This window comes from Boleophthalmus pectinirostris, unplaced genomic scaffold (genome assembly GCF_026225935.1).
Source record: "Boleophthalmus pectinirostris isolate CB_2022bp ecotype Guang Dong unplaced genomic scaffold, ASM2622593v1 HiC_scaffold_3, whole genome shotgun sequence".
Classification (NCBI taxonomy): domain Eukaryota; kingdom Metazoa; phylum Chordata; class Actinopteri; order Gobiiformes; family Gobiidae; genus Boleophthalmus; species Boleophthalmus pectinirostris.
Genome location: NW_026571299.1, coordinates 2,157,081 through 2,171,697, shown reverse-complemented (window position 1 = coordinate 2,171,697; position 14,617 = coordinate 2,157,081). Strand labels below are relative to the sequence as shown.

General features: G+C 40.2%; 2 protein-coding genes across 3 annotated transcripts in view; both read left to right on the top strand.

Moving 5' to 3' along the window:
• Window positions 1-657: 657 nt before the first annotated feature.
• On the top strand, window positions 658-10,974 carry selenot2 (selenoprotein T, 2). Its single transcript, XM_055160158.1, is given in 7 exon segments — window positions 658-889; window positions 891-917; window positions 2,464-2,574; window positions 3,639-3,777; window positions 4,898-4,985; window positions 5,823-5,956; window positions 10,715-10,974. Coding segments are annotated over 6 exon segments (678 nt in total). The 5' UTR covers window positions 658-686; the 3' UTR covers window positions 5,933-5,956; window positions 10,715-10,974.
• Window positions 10,975-12,199: 1,225 nt separating this feature from the next.
• rnf4 (ring finger protein 4) overlaps window positions 12,200-14,617 on the top strand; it is an 8,771-nt gene continuing 6,353 nt past the window's right edge. Inside the window, exons 1-3 of one of the 2 annotated variants that reach the window (XM_020924976.2) lie at window positions 12,200-12,423; window positions 12,569-12,712; window positions 14,081-14,288. In XM_020924976.2, coding sequence (XP_020780635.1) covers window positions 12,701-12,712; window positions 14,081-14,288 — 220 coding nt within the window. In that variant the 5' untranslated portion in view covers window positions 12,200-12,423; window positions 12,569-12,700. Of the gene's footprint in view, window positions 12,424-12,563; window positions 12,713-14,080; window positions 14,289-14,617 lie in introns of both variants that reach the window. The other variant, XM_020924968.2, reaches the window with a different exon arrangement.

Genomic DNA, 14,617 nt, shown 5'->3' with positions numbered 1-14,617 from the left:
TAATTTTGGAAAGCAATGAAATTTCGCTTTACTTTATGAAATCTACATTTGTGTATTAAATTTGCCAACAAGTATCAAATTTTTAATCAAATATTAAACATTTTACAATAATATTATGTTTGTTTTTATTAATTTATTATTATTTTTATTTCACGTAATCAAAATGGAAATAAAAAGTACTTCACAGAATGAAATAATCCAAGCAGTACTGTACAAAATAAATTAATAAATTAATAAAATAAAATAAATAAATAAATAAAATTAAATATAATATAAGATAAACTAAGATAAACTGAACAAGAGGACATCATACAATATAAGCAGATTTATTTACTTTATTTTATTTATGTATTATTATTTATTTATTTATTTATTTTGTACGGCGCTGCTTGGATTATTTCATTCTGTGAAGTAATTTGATTGATATATTATTATTATTATTATTATTATTAATTTATTATTATTATTATTATTATTATTTTTTTTTTTTCTGTTACAGGGACAGAAGGTCATTTCGGAAAGCAATAAAATTTGGCTTTGCTTTAAGAAATGCATTAAATTTGCAAATTTAGTATCAAATTATTAACCAAGTGTTCAACATTTTACAAGAATATTGCAACCGTCATATTCCGGAAGTTGCTAAACGTCAAACCGGAAGCCGCCGGAGCATAACACGGCGGAGGCAGATGGCGGAGTTCAGCGGCGGAGGATTACTGGCGGCGCTGCTGCTGTTCACGGCTCTGACCGTGAAGGACGTGTACGTGGGGATGAACCGGGAGCAGAGCCGTGACCAGCGCGGCCCGACGAACGAGGCCGACGATCGTGGCAGGTTCACGGCGGGAGAAGAAGGCGGGGAGGGCGGCCAAAGCCTGGAGCGGCGCCGGGAGCCTGGGGCCGGTGCTGCGCTTCCAGTACTGGTGCGTAAAAAGCGTAAACAGGCGACGTAAACAATCCTCCAGGCTCCTGCTGCACTGCGAGAGGATTTATTTACTAAACCAGCTTATAAACCGCTTTAAAGGGCCTATTGTGCACTATTTTTTATCTGCAAAAATGCCCAAATATCAATATATCGTATCGCCTAATGTGATGATACAGTATCGATATCGTGGGCTGCTGCATCGACATGTCGCCAAGAGTATTTTTTTTTTTTTGTATATTTTACTTAGAGACGTAACAATAACCGAAATATGGCGATATCGTATCGTCGAAGTTCACACAATAATATCGTGGACCATCACAATATATCGAATTACAAGTGTCTTTGCTTAAATTAAGAGGGAAATACATAATGAGTTAGTACTCACAAAATATGGCCTTAGACAAAAGTACATTAAAAGTACTTTATAAATACTAACAAAGATGTAATTAATCACTTATTATGTGTGAGGTACTGTGTGCGTCCGGAATGCACTGATTACTGATTTTGTCCTCAACTGAGTTGTCCTCGATCAGAAGGACAGGCAACTCCACTGATGCAAGGTAGATGTTTATCGAAGATGTTTATTGATGGTTACATGGGGAGCGTATGTGTGTATGTATGTGTGTGGTTATCTGAAAAACAAACAACAATAATATATACATTAGAGAACAATAAACGATATGAAATGAACAGGAAAATAACTGCTATTATACAGAAAACCACAAGAGGGCGCTCCAACACACTAAATAAATTGTGCACGGAGCCCCTGTAAACCACGGGAGCGCCGCACAGTAATAGCTACAGCATTAACTCGGTATGAATTTAACAACTAAACATTTCGAATAAACTAACAAACTAAACATGCATTCACACTCAATTACAAAATACTCACCCTGCATGAACGCACACGTTAAATATACACACAAATAATAGGAACAGGGGCTTAAGCCTAGCACGAGGCTCTACTGCAACAAGAGCGGAACTATTGGGGCCCAGGCGTACCGGAACTACAAACAGATGCATGATGGGTATCGTAGTCCCATGCACATCGGACTTATAACATTATGCATTTTACTATTAAGTAGCTATTAATATGTGGTCTTTAATCTAAAGTGTTACCCAAATTTTAAATAAATAATGTCTCTATAGTCTGTCTGTAGCCGTCGGGCAGCTCTAATACATATTTGATATGATCTTGCGGGCCAAATATAATTATATCACGGGCCAAATTTGGCCCCCGGGCCTGACTTTGACATGTCTGGTCTATGTAAACAATCCTCCAGGCTCCTGCTGCACGACAAGAGGATTTATTTATTAAGGCCACTTATAAACCGCTTTAAAGGGCCTGTTGTACACTAACGTTGGTCTGTTAGAATCAGGCGTGTGCAAAAATATCGATATAACGTATCGCCTAATGTGACGATACAGTATCGATATCGTGTGCTGCTGTATCGATATGTCATCAAGAGTATTTTTTGGTATATTTTACTTAGAGATGTAACAATAACCGAAATATCGTGATATCGTACGTCTGTGTGTTTCAGTATTTCCTGAGGGTACAGTAAAGTGTTCCAGGACTATTCCAGGGCCATAAACCAGATTTACCCAGAGCTGCGGATCGAGGGAAGCAACTACCCCCCCACCACCTTAAACAAGTAAACGCACAACAGCAACACACTTCTGTACCTCCCAGACACAGATTAGACCAGTTTTAGACCTGTTTTTGACCTGTTTTTGACCTGTTTTAGACCTGTTTTAGACCAGCTTTAGACCAGCTTTACATCAGTTTTAGACCAGCTTTAGACCAGTTTTACATCAGTTTTAGACCAGCTTTAGACCAGTTTTAGACCAGGTTTAGACCAGCTTTACATCAGTTTTAGACCAGCTTTAGACCAGTTTTAGACCAGTTTTAGACCAGTTTTAGATCAGTTTTAGACCAGCTTTAGACCAGTTTTAGACCAGTTTTAGACCAGTTTTAGACCAGCTTTAGACCAGCTTTAGACCAGTTTTAGACCAGTTTTAGACCTAGTTTAGACTAGTTTTAGACTTTTTTTAGACCAGTTTTAGACTTTTTTTAGACCAGTTTTAGACCTAGTTTAGACTAGTTTTAGACTTTTTTTAGACCAGCTTTAGACCAGCTTTAGACCAGTTTTAGACCAGTTTTAGACCAGTTTTAGACCTAGTTTAGACTAGTTTTAGACTTTTTTTAGACCAGCTTTAGACCAGCTTTAGACCAGTTTTAGATCAGCTTTAGATCAGTTTTAGACCTAGTTTAGACTAGTTTTAGACTTTTTTTAGACCAGTTTTAGATTTATTTGAGACCTATTTTAGACCAGCTTTAGACCAGCTTTAGACCAGGTTTAGATTTATTTTAGAGGTATTTTACACCAGTTTTACACCTATTTTAAACCAGTTTTAGACCAGATTTAGACCAGTTTTAGACCAGTTTTAGACCAGTTTTGGACCAGTTTTAGACCGGTTCAGTCCTGATCAAACCCTGCCCCTTTGACTAGGTCTGTCACAGATTTTGAAGCACGATGTTCTAGTCGAGCTACAGAGAAAAACTGATAAACGATAAACTGCAACAAATAAATAACAGAACAAACCAATATTTAGCCACATACGTTTTTTTTCACCTGTGAACAGCACAAACTGAACTTATTACATAAAAATCACCAAAAAAAAGTTGATGTAGTGATTCTCCTGACTTCTCGTGCAGATACCTGGGGAACCTGATTTTCTACCTGAAGCTCTTGGCCTTGGTCCTGATCGTCTCTGGAACCAGCCCTTTTAGACTTTTGAACGCAGAACCCACCGAGTCCTGGTCCCGGATCTGGACTTGGACACAGCAGAACAAGGTGGATCCCAGTGTCTCTCTCCCCCCTCCCTCCTCAGGGACTGAAAAAATCAAATACTAATCGATACTGCTGTTCCTGTATGTGTTTTAGACCAGTTTTAGACAAATTTTTGACCAGTTTTAGACCAATTGTAGACCAGTTTTAGACCCATTGTGGACCAGTTTTAGACCAGCTTTAGACCAGTTTTAGACATGTTTTAGACCGGTTTAAGACCCATTTTAGACCAGTTTTAGACCAACTTTAGATCAGCTTTAGACCAGTTTTAAACAATTTATTGACCGGTTTTAGACCAATTATAGACCAGTTTTAGACCGATTGTGGACCAGTTTTAGACCAACTTTAGATCAGCTTTAGACCAGTTTTAAACTATTTTTAGACCGGTTTTAGACCAATTGTAGACTGGTTTTAGACCAGTTTTAGACCAATTGTAGACCAGTTTTAGACCAATTGTAGACTGGTTTTAGACTGATTTTAGACCAATTGTAGACCAGTTTTAAACCAGCTTTAGATCAGTTTTAAATCAGTTTTAGACCAGTTTTAGACCAGTTTTAGATCAGTTTTAGACCAGTTTTAGACCAGCTTTAAACCGGCGTTAGACCAGTTTTAGACCGATTTTGGACCAGCTTTAAACTGGTTTTAGACCAATTTTAGACCATTTTGAGACCGGTTATAGACCAGCTTTAGATCAGCTTTAAACTAGTTTTAGACAAATGTACAATACCCATTACATCAGAGACAAAACACAAACTTGGCTCCTGTAATAAACAAATAAAAAATATCGATACTAAAAACAGAAGTCACACTGACAGGACAGAGCAGAATCTTTCCTGAACGTCTTTAGAACGACCTGGAGCTGAATCAGAACAAGTTTAAGAACACAGAGACTAAACGAGGCCCATGGACCTCGTTTAGTCCTGGACCACGGACGGATTGCACAGATATAAGGAAGAATCACAGGATATTGTCTAAAGAAAGTGTTTTTGTTTTTTTTATTATCGTTGTTGGTATCAGAATTGGTTTTGAGTATCGAGTCTGTTCCTTAGTGTAGAGTTTGACATTTTAGTATCGTGACAGCACCACCAGCCCTCCTGATCTTGATGTTGTGGTTGTGTTTTTTCAGATCTTCTCGTGCCTCATGGCCTTTTTTGTCTGTAACATGCTGGAGACACACTTCCTGTCCACTGGAGCCTTCGAGATCAGTCTCAACGGTACAGTCCAAAATAAAGGTTCTTTTTAAAGACAGTAGGAGATGTATTTACTTTATTGTGTTTCGGCTGCTGGTCTCTGGAGGAGTGTCCCAGGTGTGTGAAAGGAGGAATGCTGTGTCATCACAATTAATGAGTCTGTGCGATTTGCTTATTGTTCTGTGATCCAGTGTCCCGTGACTCATCCTAGTTCATAATGTGGTTATTTCTTTCACGGTGATCTGATAGGACAGATTTTAGAATTTTCTGCTCTGAAGACAAATGGATCTTTTTGTTAGTTTTAGTTAAAACTAGAAAAGCAGTCAGAGAGCGCAGACCTCCGCCAAGGACTACAGTCCCCCTCATATTAATTGTGTTTTCCATAAATATTTGTCTCGTATCTTTCAATTTGGAATATGAAAGAGGATCCCATTGTCCATCCCTGAGTCAAATTTCATGGGGTTTGGTCAATAATTAACCCGAGATATTGAGAAACAAAATTTTTGGCCCCATTTACCACAATGTTAACTAAAATTTCAAAGTGATCCAGAATCCAGGATTTCTTCCGGATCATCCCCAAAATCAAATCAGTTCTTCCTTTTCACATTTCCAACAAATCCTGAAAATTTCATCAAAATCGGTCCATAACTTTTTGAGTTATGTTGCTAACAAACAAACAAACAAACAGACAAACAAACAAACAAACAAACAAACAAACAAACAGACAAACGCCGGCAAAAACATAACCTCCTTGGTGGAGGTAAAAATAGTTTTGTTTTAGTTCTTGATGTATGAAGTTTGTACAGTTTTTTAGATCAGTTCTCAGTAAGCCTGATCCTGGTTTTCCTTTTGTACTCACAGATGTTCCGGTCTGGTCTAAGCTGCACTCCGGGTACGTGCTGAACCTGCAGGAGCTCTTCCAGATCCTGGACTCCCACCTGAAGATGAACCAGGCCCCGGTCTTCACTTAGACCTGGGTCTAAGTCTCACACTGGGTAAAAGAGCCGCTGTAACTATGGCTGATGGCTTTAAGTCGTGTTCTAATGTTGTTTCCTCCTCAAAAACAGACGTGGAGTTGTGTTTTGTTCCATTCACATGTTTGAGTAACTCTTTTTTGTTAGTCTGTCCATATCTCCAAAGCTTAAAATGCTCTGTTCCACCTTGTGATGTCGTCAAGTGGTAGTTTTCAAGTACATTTCACCTTTTGTTCAGTAGAGATTGGCAAGTCCAGAGCTGAAATGATCCAAATGCTTTTAGTGAACGTGTGTGGAGTTTAAAAACACAACAAAAACAGAAGTCCAGGAGGGATGTTCCATGAAGCGAGCTAAAGTGAAAGTCTGTCTTATTCGGACAATCCAGGATTATCAAAGCCTCTGTTACACCGAACTGACTGACCAGAGGTGACCTGAGTTGCCGCAGTAACAAGTCCCCAGAGACAAACTTGGTCAGGACCAGACGAACTGTCAAGATTATTTTATCTTTGTCTCCAAGAACGTCTAGAGCAGGGGTGGGCAAACTTTTTAATTCACAAAGAGTTCTAAAATTTGATGGAAGGGCCAGACCAGGAGCAGATGGATGGAGTTTTTTGGTAATCCACCTCATACGAGAAAATAATATTAATAAAATTATTGATATTTATTGAAATATCCCATAATTGAAAATCATTACAAAGCATTACAACAAAATATCTGTCTTTCAAGACCCACGGTGTTTACTATTTATTGAAATAACTATTAAAACATTGAAAATTATTATTATTATTTTCTTCATATTTGTTGGGCCAGATTAAAAACATTAAAGGGCCCCGGGCCATAGTTTGCCCACCCCTGGTCTAGAGAAACAGTTTAGTCGAAAGTTTCACCACGTGCGTCACAAACCTGTGTGTGTGATACAGTTTAAAAAGTGACTTTTATAGTCGCGTGTCGCTTGAGACTTTTACAGTCCAAATGCTTCTACTCACTGGACACGTGTGGACGCTGCACTCATCACACAAACCACATAAAAGTCTATGGCCATTATTTCATTCAAATGCTGTTGCACATGTGTCTGTTGTCAGGGGTCAGAGGTTAGAGCAGACGTGTCAAACTCATTTTGTTCCGGGGGTCGTGTCCAACCGACTTTGATCCCAAAGTGTCCGGATCAGAAAACTCATGTCATATAAACCCCAAAAATAACAATAAGTTCAAATATTTGTGCAGAGAAACACAAATCTATTACAGAAATCTTTTTTAATTGATGAACTCTTTCTTTTACAAAATATTATAATATTATGAACAACCTGAAACTTTAAGAAAAAATACAATTTCAACACAAAGTTTTAACATTAACTTGTATAAACAGGAATAAGTCAATTTTTGTTGTAAAATCCTGCACTCGGCTCCACTTTTCTCATGTTGGACATTTTTCTGATGAGGGTGTCACGGTCAACAGTCAAAACGATCGTCCTTTAAGAGCGTTTGGAAAGAGACAAGTCTTCATTTGTGCTGCTCTGGTGGGAGGGGCCACGTACAGAGACGCTGGAGACGCTGCTGTGATAAACACCACAGAAAATTAACACCATTTTAATAGAAAATATCATTAAAATATTTTAGTAGAAAATCAGCCGAGGGCCAGATTAAAGGTCTTGGAGGGCCGGATCTGGCCCCCGGGCCGCATGTTTGACACCTGTGGGTTAGAGTGTCTGTTGTGAGGAGCAGAGCAGCTTTTCCACACACACAGGCGCAGAAGCGGCGTCGCGTCTTCTCTTTTTATTCCGCGTTTAGACAAGCGTTTTCAGGAGGAAATCTGCGCACACACGGTGACGCAAAAGTGTAAAAAGTGCGGAGTTGGATTGTGTATGTGTCAGAAAATAACAGAGATATTAACACAAAGAAACTCAGAAGGCAGAGTTCAGGGTTTTTACTCGCGGCGAGGGACAGAGGCGACGCTACAGCTCTTAATGGCCGAAAGAACCACCGTCCAACGTCACGTATTTATTGAATCACACAGGTTACAAGGATAAATGGGCGGTTACATTTTTCTATCACAGTAAAAAAACACAGAGAATGTGTGTGTGTGTGTGTGTGTGTGTGTGTGTGTGTGTGTGTGTGTGTGTGTGTGTGTGTGTGCCAGCTGCTGAGGTGTAAGGGAGGGATGTGCGTAGGGAGGACTGTCCTTGGGGAAGATAACAGTTAATGAGAAGTTGGTTTTCCCGTGAGAAATACCCTTTGATAAAATAAGACAAAGAATCATCTGTACAAAGTTTGAAAAACTCTTTTAACAGTATGAATGCCAGGCGGTGAGGCTCGGCGGTGATGTATGTGACGTAAACTCGTACACGACCTGAGCAGACCTGACCAGAGTTTTTCGTCTTGGGCAGTGTAGACGGAAACGCTACGGCGGAGCGTATTCAGCTTTTCCACTCTGGAGGGTGGATTCAGATTTTCGTTTTTAAGCCCTAAAAACGCCATCACCGTCTAGATCAATACGTCGATCGCGATCTACCAGTCGATCGCCAAGGTCGTGTGGGTAGATCACTGTGTCTCATATCGGACTAGATCGCGTTTGGACTCGGTCTTGTCTCTCACTCGAGGTCTGACACTCAACAAGTGTGATCATATTTCATTCCGGCCGCTGCTGTTGGTAATAAACTTGTAGCGGGTGCAGGAGCGTGTGGGGCGTCTCAGTGCAGCCTGTGCGCTCATTTGAAACCCGCGGAGACTCTACGGCGCATCACAAACACACACGCTCCCTATGCACGGCTCGTCTGCGACAGCGTGTGCCCTCGTGTACCAGCGTGCATCACAGGGCAGGTTCAACTTCCTAAACATCCTACCTGTCCACCTGCCTCACGTCAGCACGCCGCCCCTCGCCTTTTCACGCTCTCGCTCCTTCCTGCGTACAGCCAACACAAGCCCCTCCCACAGTGCGGCTGATTAGAAGAGCAAGACCAAACGTGAAGTAAAAACCAGTCTAAATTTGTGTTCCAGTGTTGGCACAAAGCAGGTCTACAGCATAGAGCGGATCTACAGAACAGACCTACTGCCACATTTGGCTGAAGTTTGTATAACAAGGCAAGGCAAGTTTATTTGTACAGCACAATTCATACACAAAGTAATTCAAAGTGCTTTACAGAATACACGAAATACATTAAAATCATAATAAAAACAAATCAAAACATAAATAATCCATCCATCCATCCATTTTCGTCCGCTTATCCGGGGCCGGGTCGCGGGGGGAGCAGCCTAAGCAGGGACTCCCAGACTTCCTTCACCCCAGACACGTCCTCCAGCTCCTCCGGGGGGACCCCGAGGCGTTCCCAGGCCAGCCGAGAGACATAGTCCCTCCAGCGTGTCCTGGGTCTTCCCCGGGGCCTCCTCCTGGTGGGACATGCCCAGAACACCTCCCGAGGGAGACGCCCAGGAGCCACCTCAACTGGCTCCTCTCGACGTGGAGGAGCAGCGGCTCTACTCCGAGCTCCTCCCGTGTGACTGAGCTCCTCACCCTATCTCTAAGGGAGACGCCCAGCCACCCTGCGGAGGAAACTCATTTCGAGCGCTTGTATCCGCGATCTCGTCCTTTCGGTCACTACCCAGAGCTCATGACCAGAGGTGAGAGTAGGAACGAAGACTGACCGGTAAATCGAGAGCTTCGCCTTTCGACTCAGCTCCTCTTCACCACAACGGTCCGATACAGCGACCGCATAAATACATAACATAAATAATCATGAAGATTAAAATGAAAAAAGAGAGACATAAATTGGAGAGAAGAGTGCGGAATGAAAACCTTTCAGTTATTTGCACAGTTAAACAGAAATGTTTTGAGTCTGGATTTAAACAGCGTCACAGAAGAGTCTGTCTCACATGTTCAGGAAGACTCTTCCAGGTTTTAGCTGCATGAACCTGAAACTCTGACTCCCCTTGTTTAGTCCTGACTCTGGGCACCAGCAGGAGGCCGTGCACAAAAGTGCACAAATGCATCTGTGTTTGTCACGATGTGTGTTTGGTTTGGTAAACGTGCAGAGGCTGGTAAATATCACTGCAAAACCAGAAAAGAATGAAACTCCAGTTTGGAACTTTAAAAAAAACAGGTTTAAAAATCTTCCTTCACTTTTTTCACAGTTTTGTGTAAAGTGCCAGAGGAAGTTCTCTTAAAGAAGAGGTTCTCAAACTGTGGGTGAGGGTCCAAAAAAGGGGCACAGAGTGTTTCAGTGCAGTTTGTTTGACTTTGTATTAGGTCGATCATTTTGACTTGGTCATTTTGTAAGTAGCTCACATGATGAAAAAGTGTGAACACCCCTGGTCTAAAAAAAAGGCACTTCCGATAAAATATTTTGTCGTTTTTACCCACAAGCGTTCAAATCAGAATGACCCAAAAAGTTCCGTGTCCCAAATCAAACTCTGCGTGTGGTGTGCGCTGTGGCTCCTCTATCGTTTAATCAAATCATAAAAAACATCACATTTTTGGCTCATTTTCCGTGATGTCGTTGCTCCGTCGCTCTGGCCGTTGCTCAGGATTTCAGAAAGGATAAGCCTGGATTTGTGAAGCGACTGTGACAGAAACCCCCCAGGTCTGTTTGTGATGAGGAAACTTTAAAACACAGATCAGAAAATAGCGCAAAATTAGGCCCTTTAATCACAAACCATAAAACATTTGTGAATATTTGAGTAAGATTTCAGCTTTAGGTTTGAGTGAGCGTTCCAAGTTTTATTTTAAATCCAAAAAGTCCCTCGTCGCCTTTATTTTCTCTTTTTTTTTCCTCTTTGTATTTCCAGACGGTGTTTTCTGTCGTGACGTGGTGAGGAGGAGCCGAGGGGCTGAGGATGCGGTTAATGACGGCTGAGTTTTAAAGCAGATTCTGAAGAAGCTCAGCCCGATCTCGCTCCCGCCGTCTGAAGCCCAGCCCGAGAAACTACACTACCCACAATCCACCTGCGCATCACACGAGAAACTCCACAACTACAACATTACAACACACAGAAATCCATTTGACGTGATTTATTTAAAACGAATAAAATCTTTTCTTTAATTAAAACAGAGTGTGTAGCTTCTTTTGTGTTTAACTATAGTTTTTTGTTATTTGAAGTTGTAATTATAGTCAGTGTTGGGGAGAAAAAGATAACATGTACTGGAGTTATGTAATCAGAGTACAAATGATGAGTAACTGTATTTAGTTACAGTTACTGTTTCAGTGAGTGGTAATTGGATTACAGTTACTTTGTTGAAATAAATGGATTACACGGCGGTGTTTTACTGTTTAACATTTCGGGCTATATCCCTTTTTTTTTCTTTTTTCTGGTAATTCCAATTGCTGGACACTAAACCAGGACTAAACCAGGACTAAACCAGGACCAAACCAGAACTAAACCAGGTCTAAACCAGGACTAAACCAGGACCAAACCAGAACTAAACCAGGACTAAACCAGGACCAAACCAGAACTAAACCAGGACTAAACCAGGACCAAACCAGAACTAAACCAGGACTAAACCAGGACTAAAACCTGGTCTAAACCAGCAGATAGTAGCAGTAGTAGTAGTAGTAGTAGTAGTAGTAGTAGTAGCAGTAGTAGTAGTAGTAGTAGTAGTAGTAGTAGTAGTAGTAGTAGCAGTAGTAGCAGTAGTAGTAGCAGTAGTAGTAGTAGTAGCAGTAGTAGTAGTAGTAGTAGTAGTAGTAGCAGTAGTAGTAGTAGTAGTAGTAGCAGTAGTAGTAGCAGTAGTAGTAGTAGTAGTAGTAGTAGTAGCAGTAGTAGCAGTAGTAGTAGTAGTAGTAGCAGTAGTAGCAGTAGTAGTAGTAGCTAGTAGTAGTAGTAGTAGTAGTAGTAGTAGTAGCAGTAAGTAGTAGTAGCAGTAGTAGCAGTAGTAGTAGTAGTAGTAGCAGTAGTAGCAGTAGTAGTAGTAGTAGCAGTAGTAGTAGTAGTAGTAGTAGCAGTAGTAGTAGTAGTAGCAGCAGTAGTAGTAGTAGTAGTAGTAGTAGTAGTAGCAGTAGTAGCAGTAGTAGTAGTAGTAGTAGCAGTAGTAGTAGTAGTAGCAGTAGTAGTAGTAGCAGTAGTAGTAGTAGTAGTAGTAGTAGTAGTAGTAGTAGTAGTAGTAGTAGCAGTAGTAGTAGTAGTAGCAGTAGTAGCAGTAGTAGTAGTAGTAGCAGTAGTAGTAGTAGTAGTAGTAGTAGTAGTACTGCGGGATGAACAGCAGGTGTCGCTCTTTATCTTCGTCTTTATCTTTAGTTGTAGCTCCTGCTTACGTCACTTCCGCCGTCGGAGCGAGCCTCGTCCTGTGCGTAGTGGAGGTGGAGGTCTGAGCTCTGCGGATCGCCCGGGCTTTGGGGTCTGATCTGCGCTTCTGTCCTCGCTCCGTGTCGTTCCCTTTTTCTTTTTTTTTTCTCGTTCTCCGGAGCCTTTCTGGGCCCCTCCTCCTCCAGCCCCGCTCCTGGGCCGGGTCCGCGGGGCCTGGTCCCGGTTCGGCTCCGGGTTTAGCCGCTGTTAGCCCGGTGAGCTGTGGTGTTACGCATCAAACTGTCACCCGTGCTGTCATTATTTACCTTCGTCCAGCTCTAACGCAGAAAACTCATCTAGATCTAACATTTAGTCATAAATCGTGTTTAATATGAACTCTTTTTTTTCTGTTTAGTTTAGATTTTAATTCCAAGTGAGATCGAAACCGCAAAAGGAGGAGGACCAAACCATTTAGTCCGGGTGCGAGATTCTGCGGAACACCGGTGCCCAAAACCTGCCCAAAACATCCCACAGCGCGCGTTTTCTCCTGAGATGAAGACCTCGGTGAGTTTATTGCTTTAGTTTAGACTCAGTTTGTGTTTAAAAACTGGAGCTGGATCTTAAATTCAGATGAAACTTTGTGTCTGAATCATTATCGGTGCTGTGTCATAGAATGCGGCGCTGGTTCGATCGAAGCTTTACGTAAATTTAGAGTGACACAGATTTTCAAAATAAAAAAAAACAACAAAAAACTGGCACAATAATTTTAATAATGAAATTGTGAGTGCGTAATTAAGGAAAATTATTACGCACTTGGCACTAATGTGAGTCAGTATAGTCACATTTTCTTTTTGTTTTGGTCGTTTTTAAGCAGCTTTTCTGTGTTTTACCGAAATAAATGACAGTGTCTGCCTCTGTTTACTGTTGACAGGGATCAGATTGGTCAAAAATAGGTACACCCAAGACATTTCTTGCATGAAACTTGGACAAATCAGTGGTTTTGGATAAATTGGCTGGGACAGGGGACACAGACTCAAAACTGGGACTGTCCTGGGTCAACAGAGAGGACATTATTACGCTCTTATCACAGTTTTATTTACAGTATTCCAAACCTGGCAACCAAGGCGTGTCCCAGTTTTGAATTTTGAAAATGTGGTCGCCCTAAACTTAGTCACTCTCACCAAACTCCTGAACAGAACCATGAACGCTCACACTGATCACAGCAAAATGAAAATGTGCAGTTTAAATCCAGTTTGTGTATATTCAGACTATTGACTGTTGTCTTTATATTGTCTTATTTTTTCATTTTATTATGCTTTTTATTTTGTCTTTAATTTGTCTTTTATATTGTTTTTATTGTCTTTTATATTTTTATTTTGTATTTTTTTAGTCTTTTTATATTGTCTTTTATTTCATCTTTATTTTGTCTAGTTTGTTTTTTTATTTTGGCTTTTATAATTTTATAATTTTTTATATTTTTTTATTTTATCTTTATTTTGTTTTTATTTTAATTTGTCTTTTATTTTTTTGTCTTTTATTTTGTTTTTATTTCAGCTTTATTTTATCTTTAGTTTGTCTTTTTTGTTTTTATTTTGTCTTTTATGTTGTCTTTTAGTTTTTTATATTTTTTATACTTTTATTATGTTTTTTATTTAATCTTTATTTTGTCTTTTATATTTTTATTATGTTTTTATATCTTTTTTATTTTATCTTTATATTGTTTTTATTTTGTCTTTTTTTATTTATTTATTTATTTTCTTTTTTTGTTTTTATTTTTTTATTTTCTTTTATGTTTTTTTTATTTTCTTTATTTTTTTATTTTTTTATTTCGTCTTTATTTTGTCTTTTATGTTGTCTTTTATTGCTTTTTGTTTTTTATTTCGTCTTTATTTCCACTTCTCACTTACAAACTTGTTCTTTTTCTCGTTGAAGTCCGAGAGAGCGAGGAGACCGCCCATGCTGAGTCCGTCTAGACCCCAGCCCAGACCAAGCCCCAAGTCCAGACTCCAGGACCGGACCGACAAAACCAGCCAGACCAGGACCAGGACCAAGACCAGGACCAGGACCAGAGCCAAGAGCCGGATCACCATGAGCAAGAGTCCGCCGGCCGATACCATCAACCTGGACTCCAGCAACGAGGGTCAGTGAGATTTTACTAACTGACTTTTCTTATCTTCTATGACGCTCTTCCTGTCCGTGGGGTCCAGGAATATGGAAAAAATATGACTGTTACCATAGCAACTACAATGAAAATGTCCCATATTACTGTATTTTCAGATCTCTTTTACTAGTGTCATGTTTTTCCTCATCAAAAACAGACCCGGAGTTGTGTTTTGTTTCATTCAGACATGTTTCAGCTCACAGACTTTGCAGATTTAGGCTCTAGTTAGTCCTTCTCTCAAACTGAAAACACTCAGTTCCACCTTGTGATGTCACATGGTGATACAGGAAGGGCTCCAGTGTGTTTTT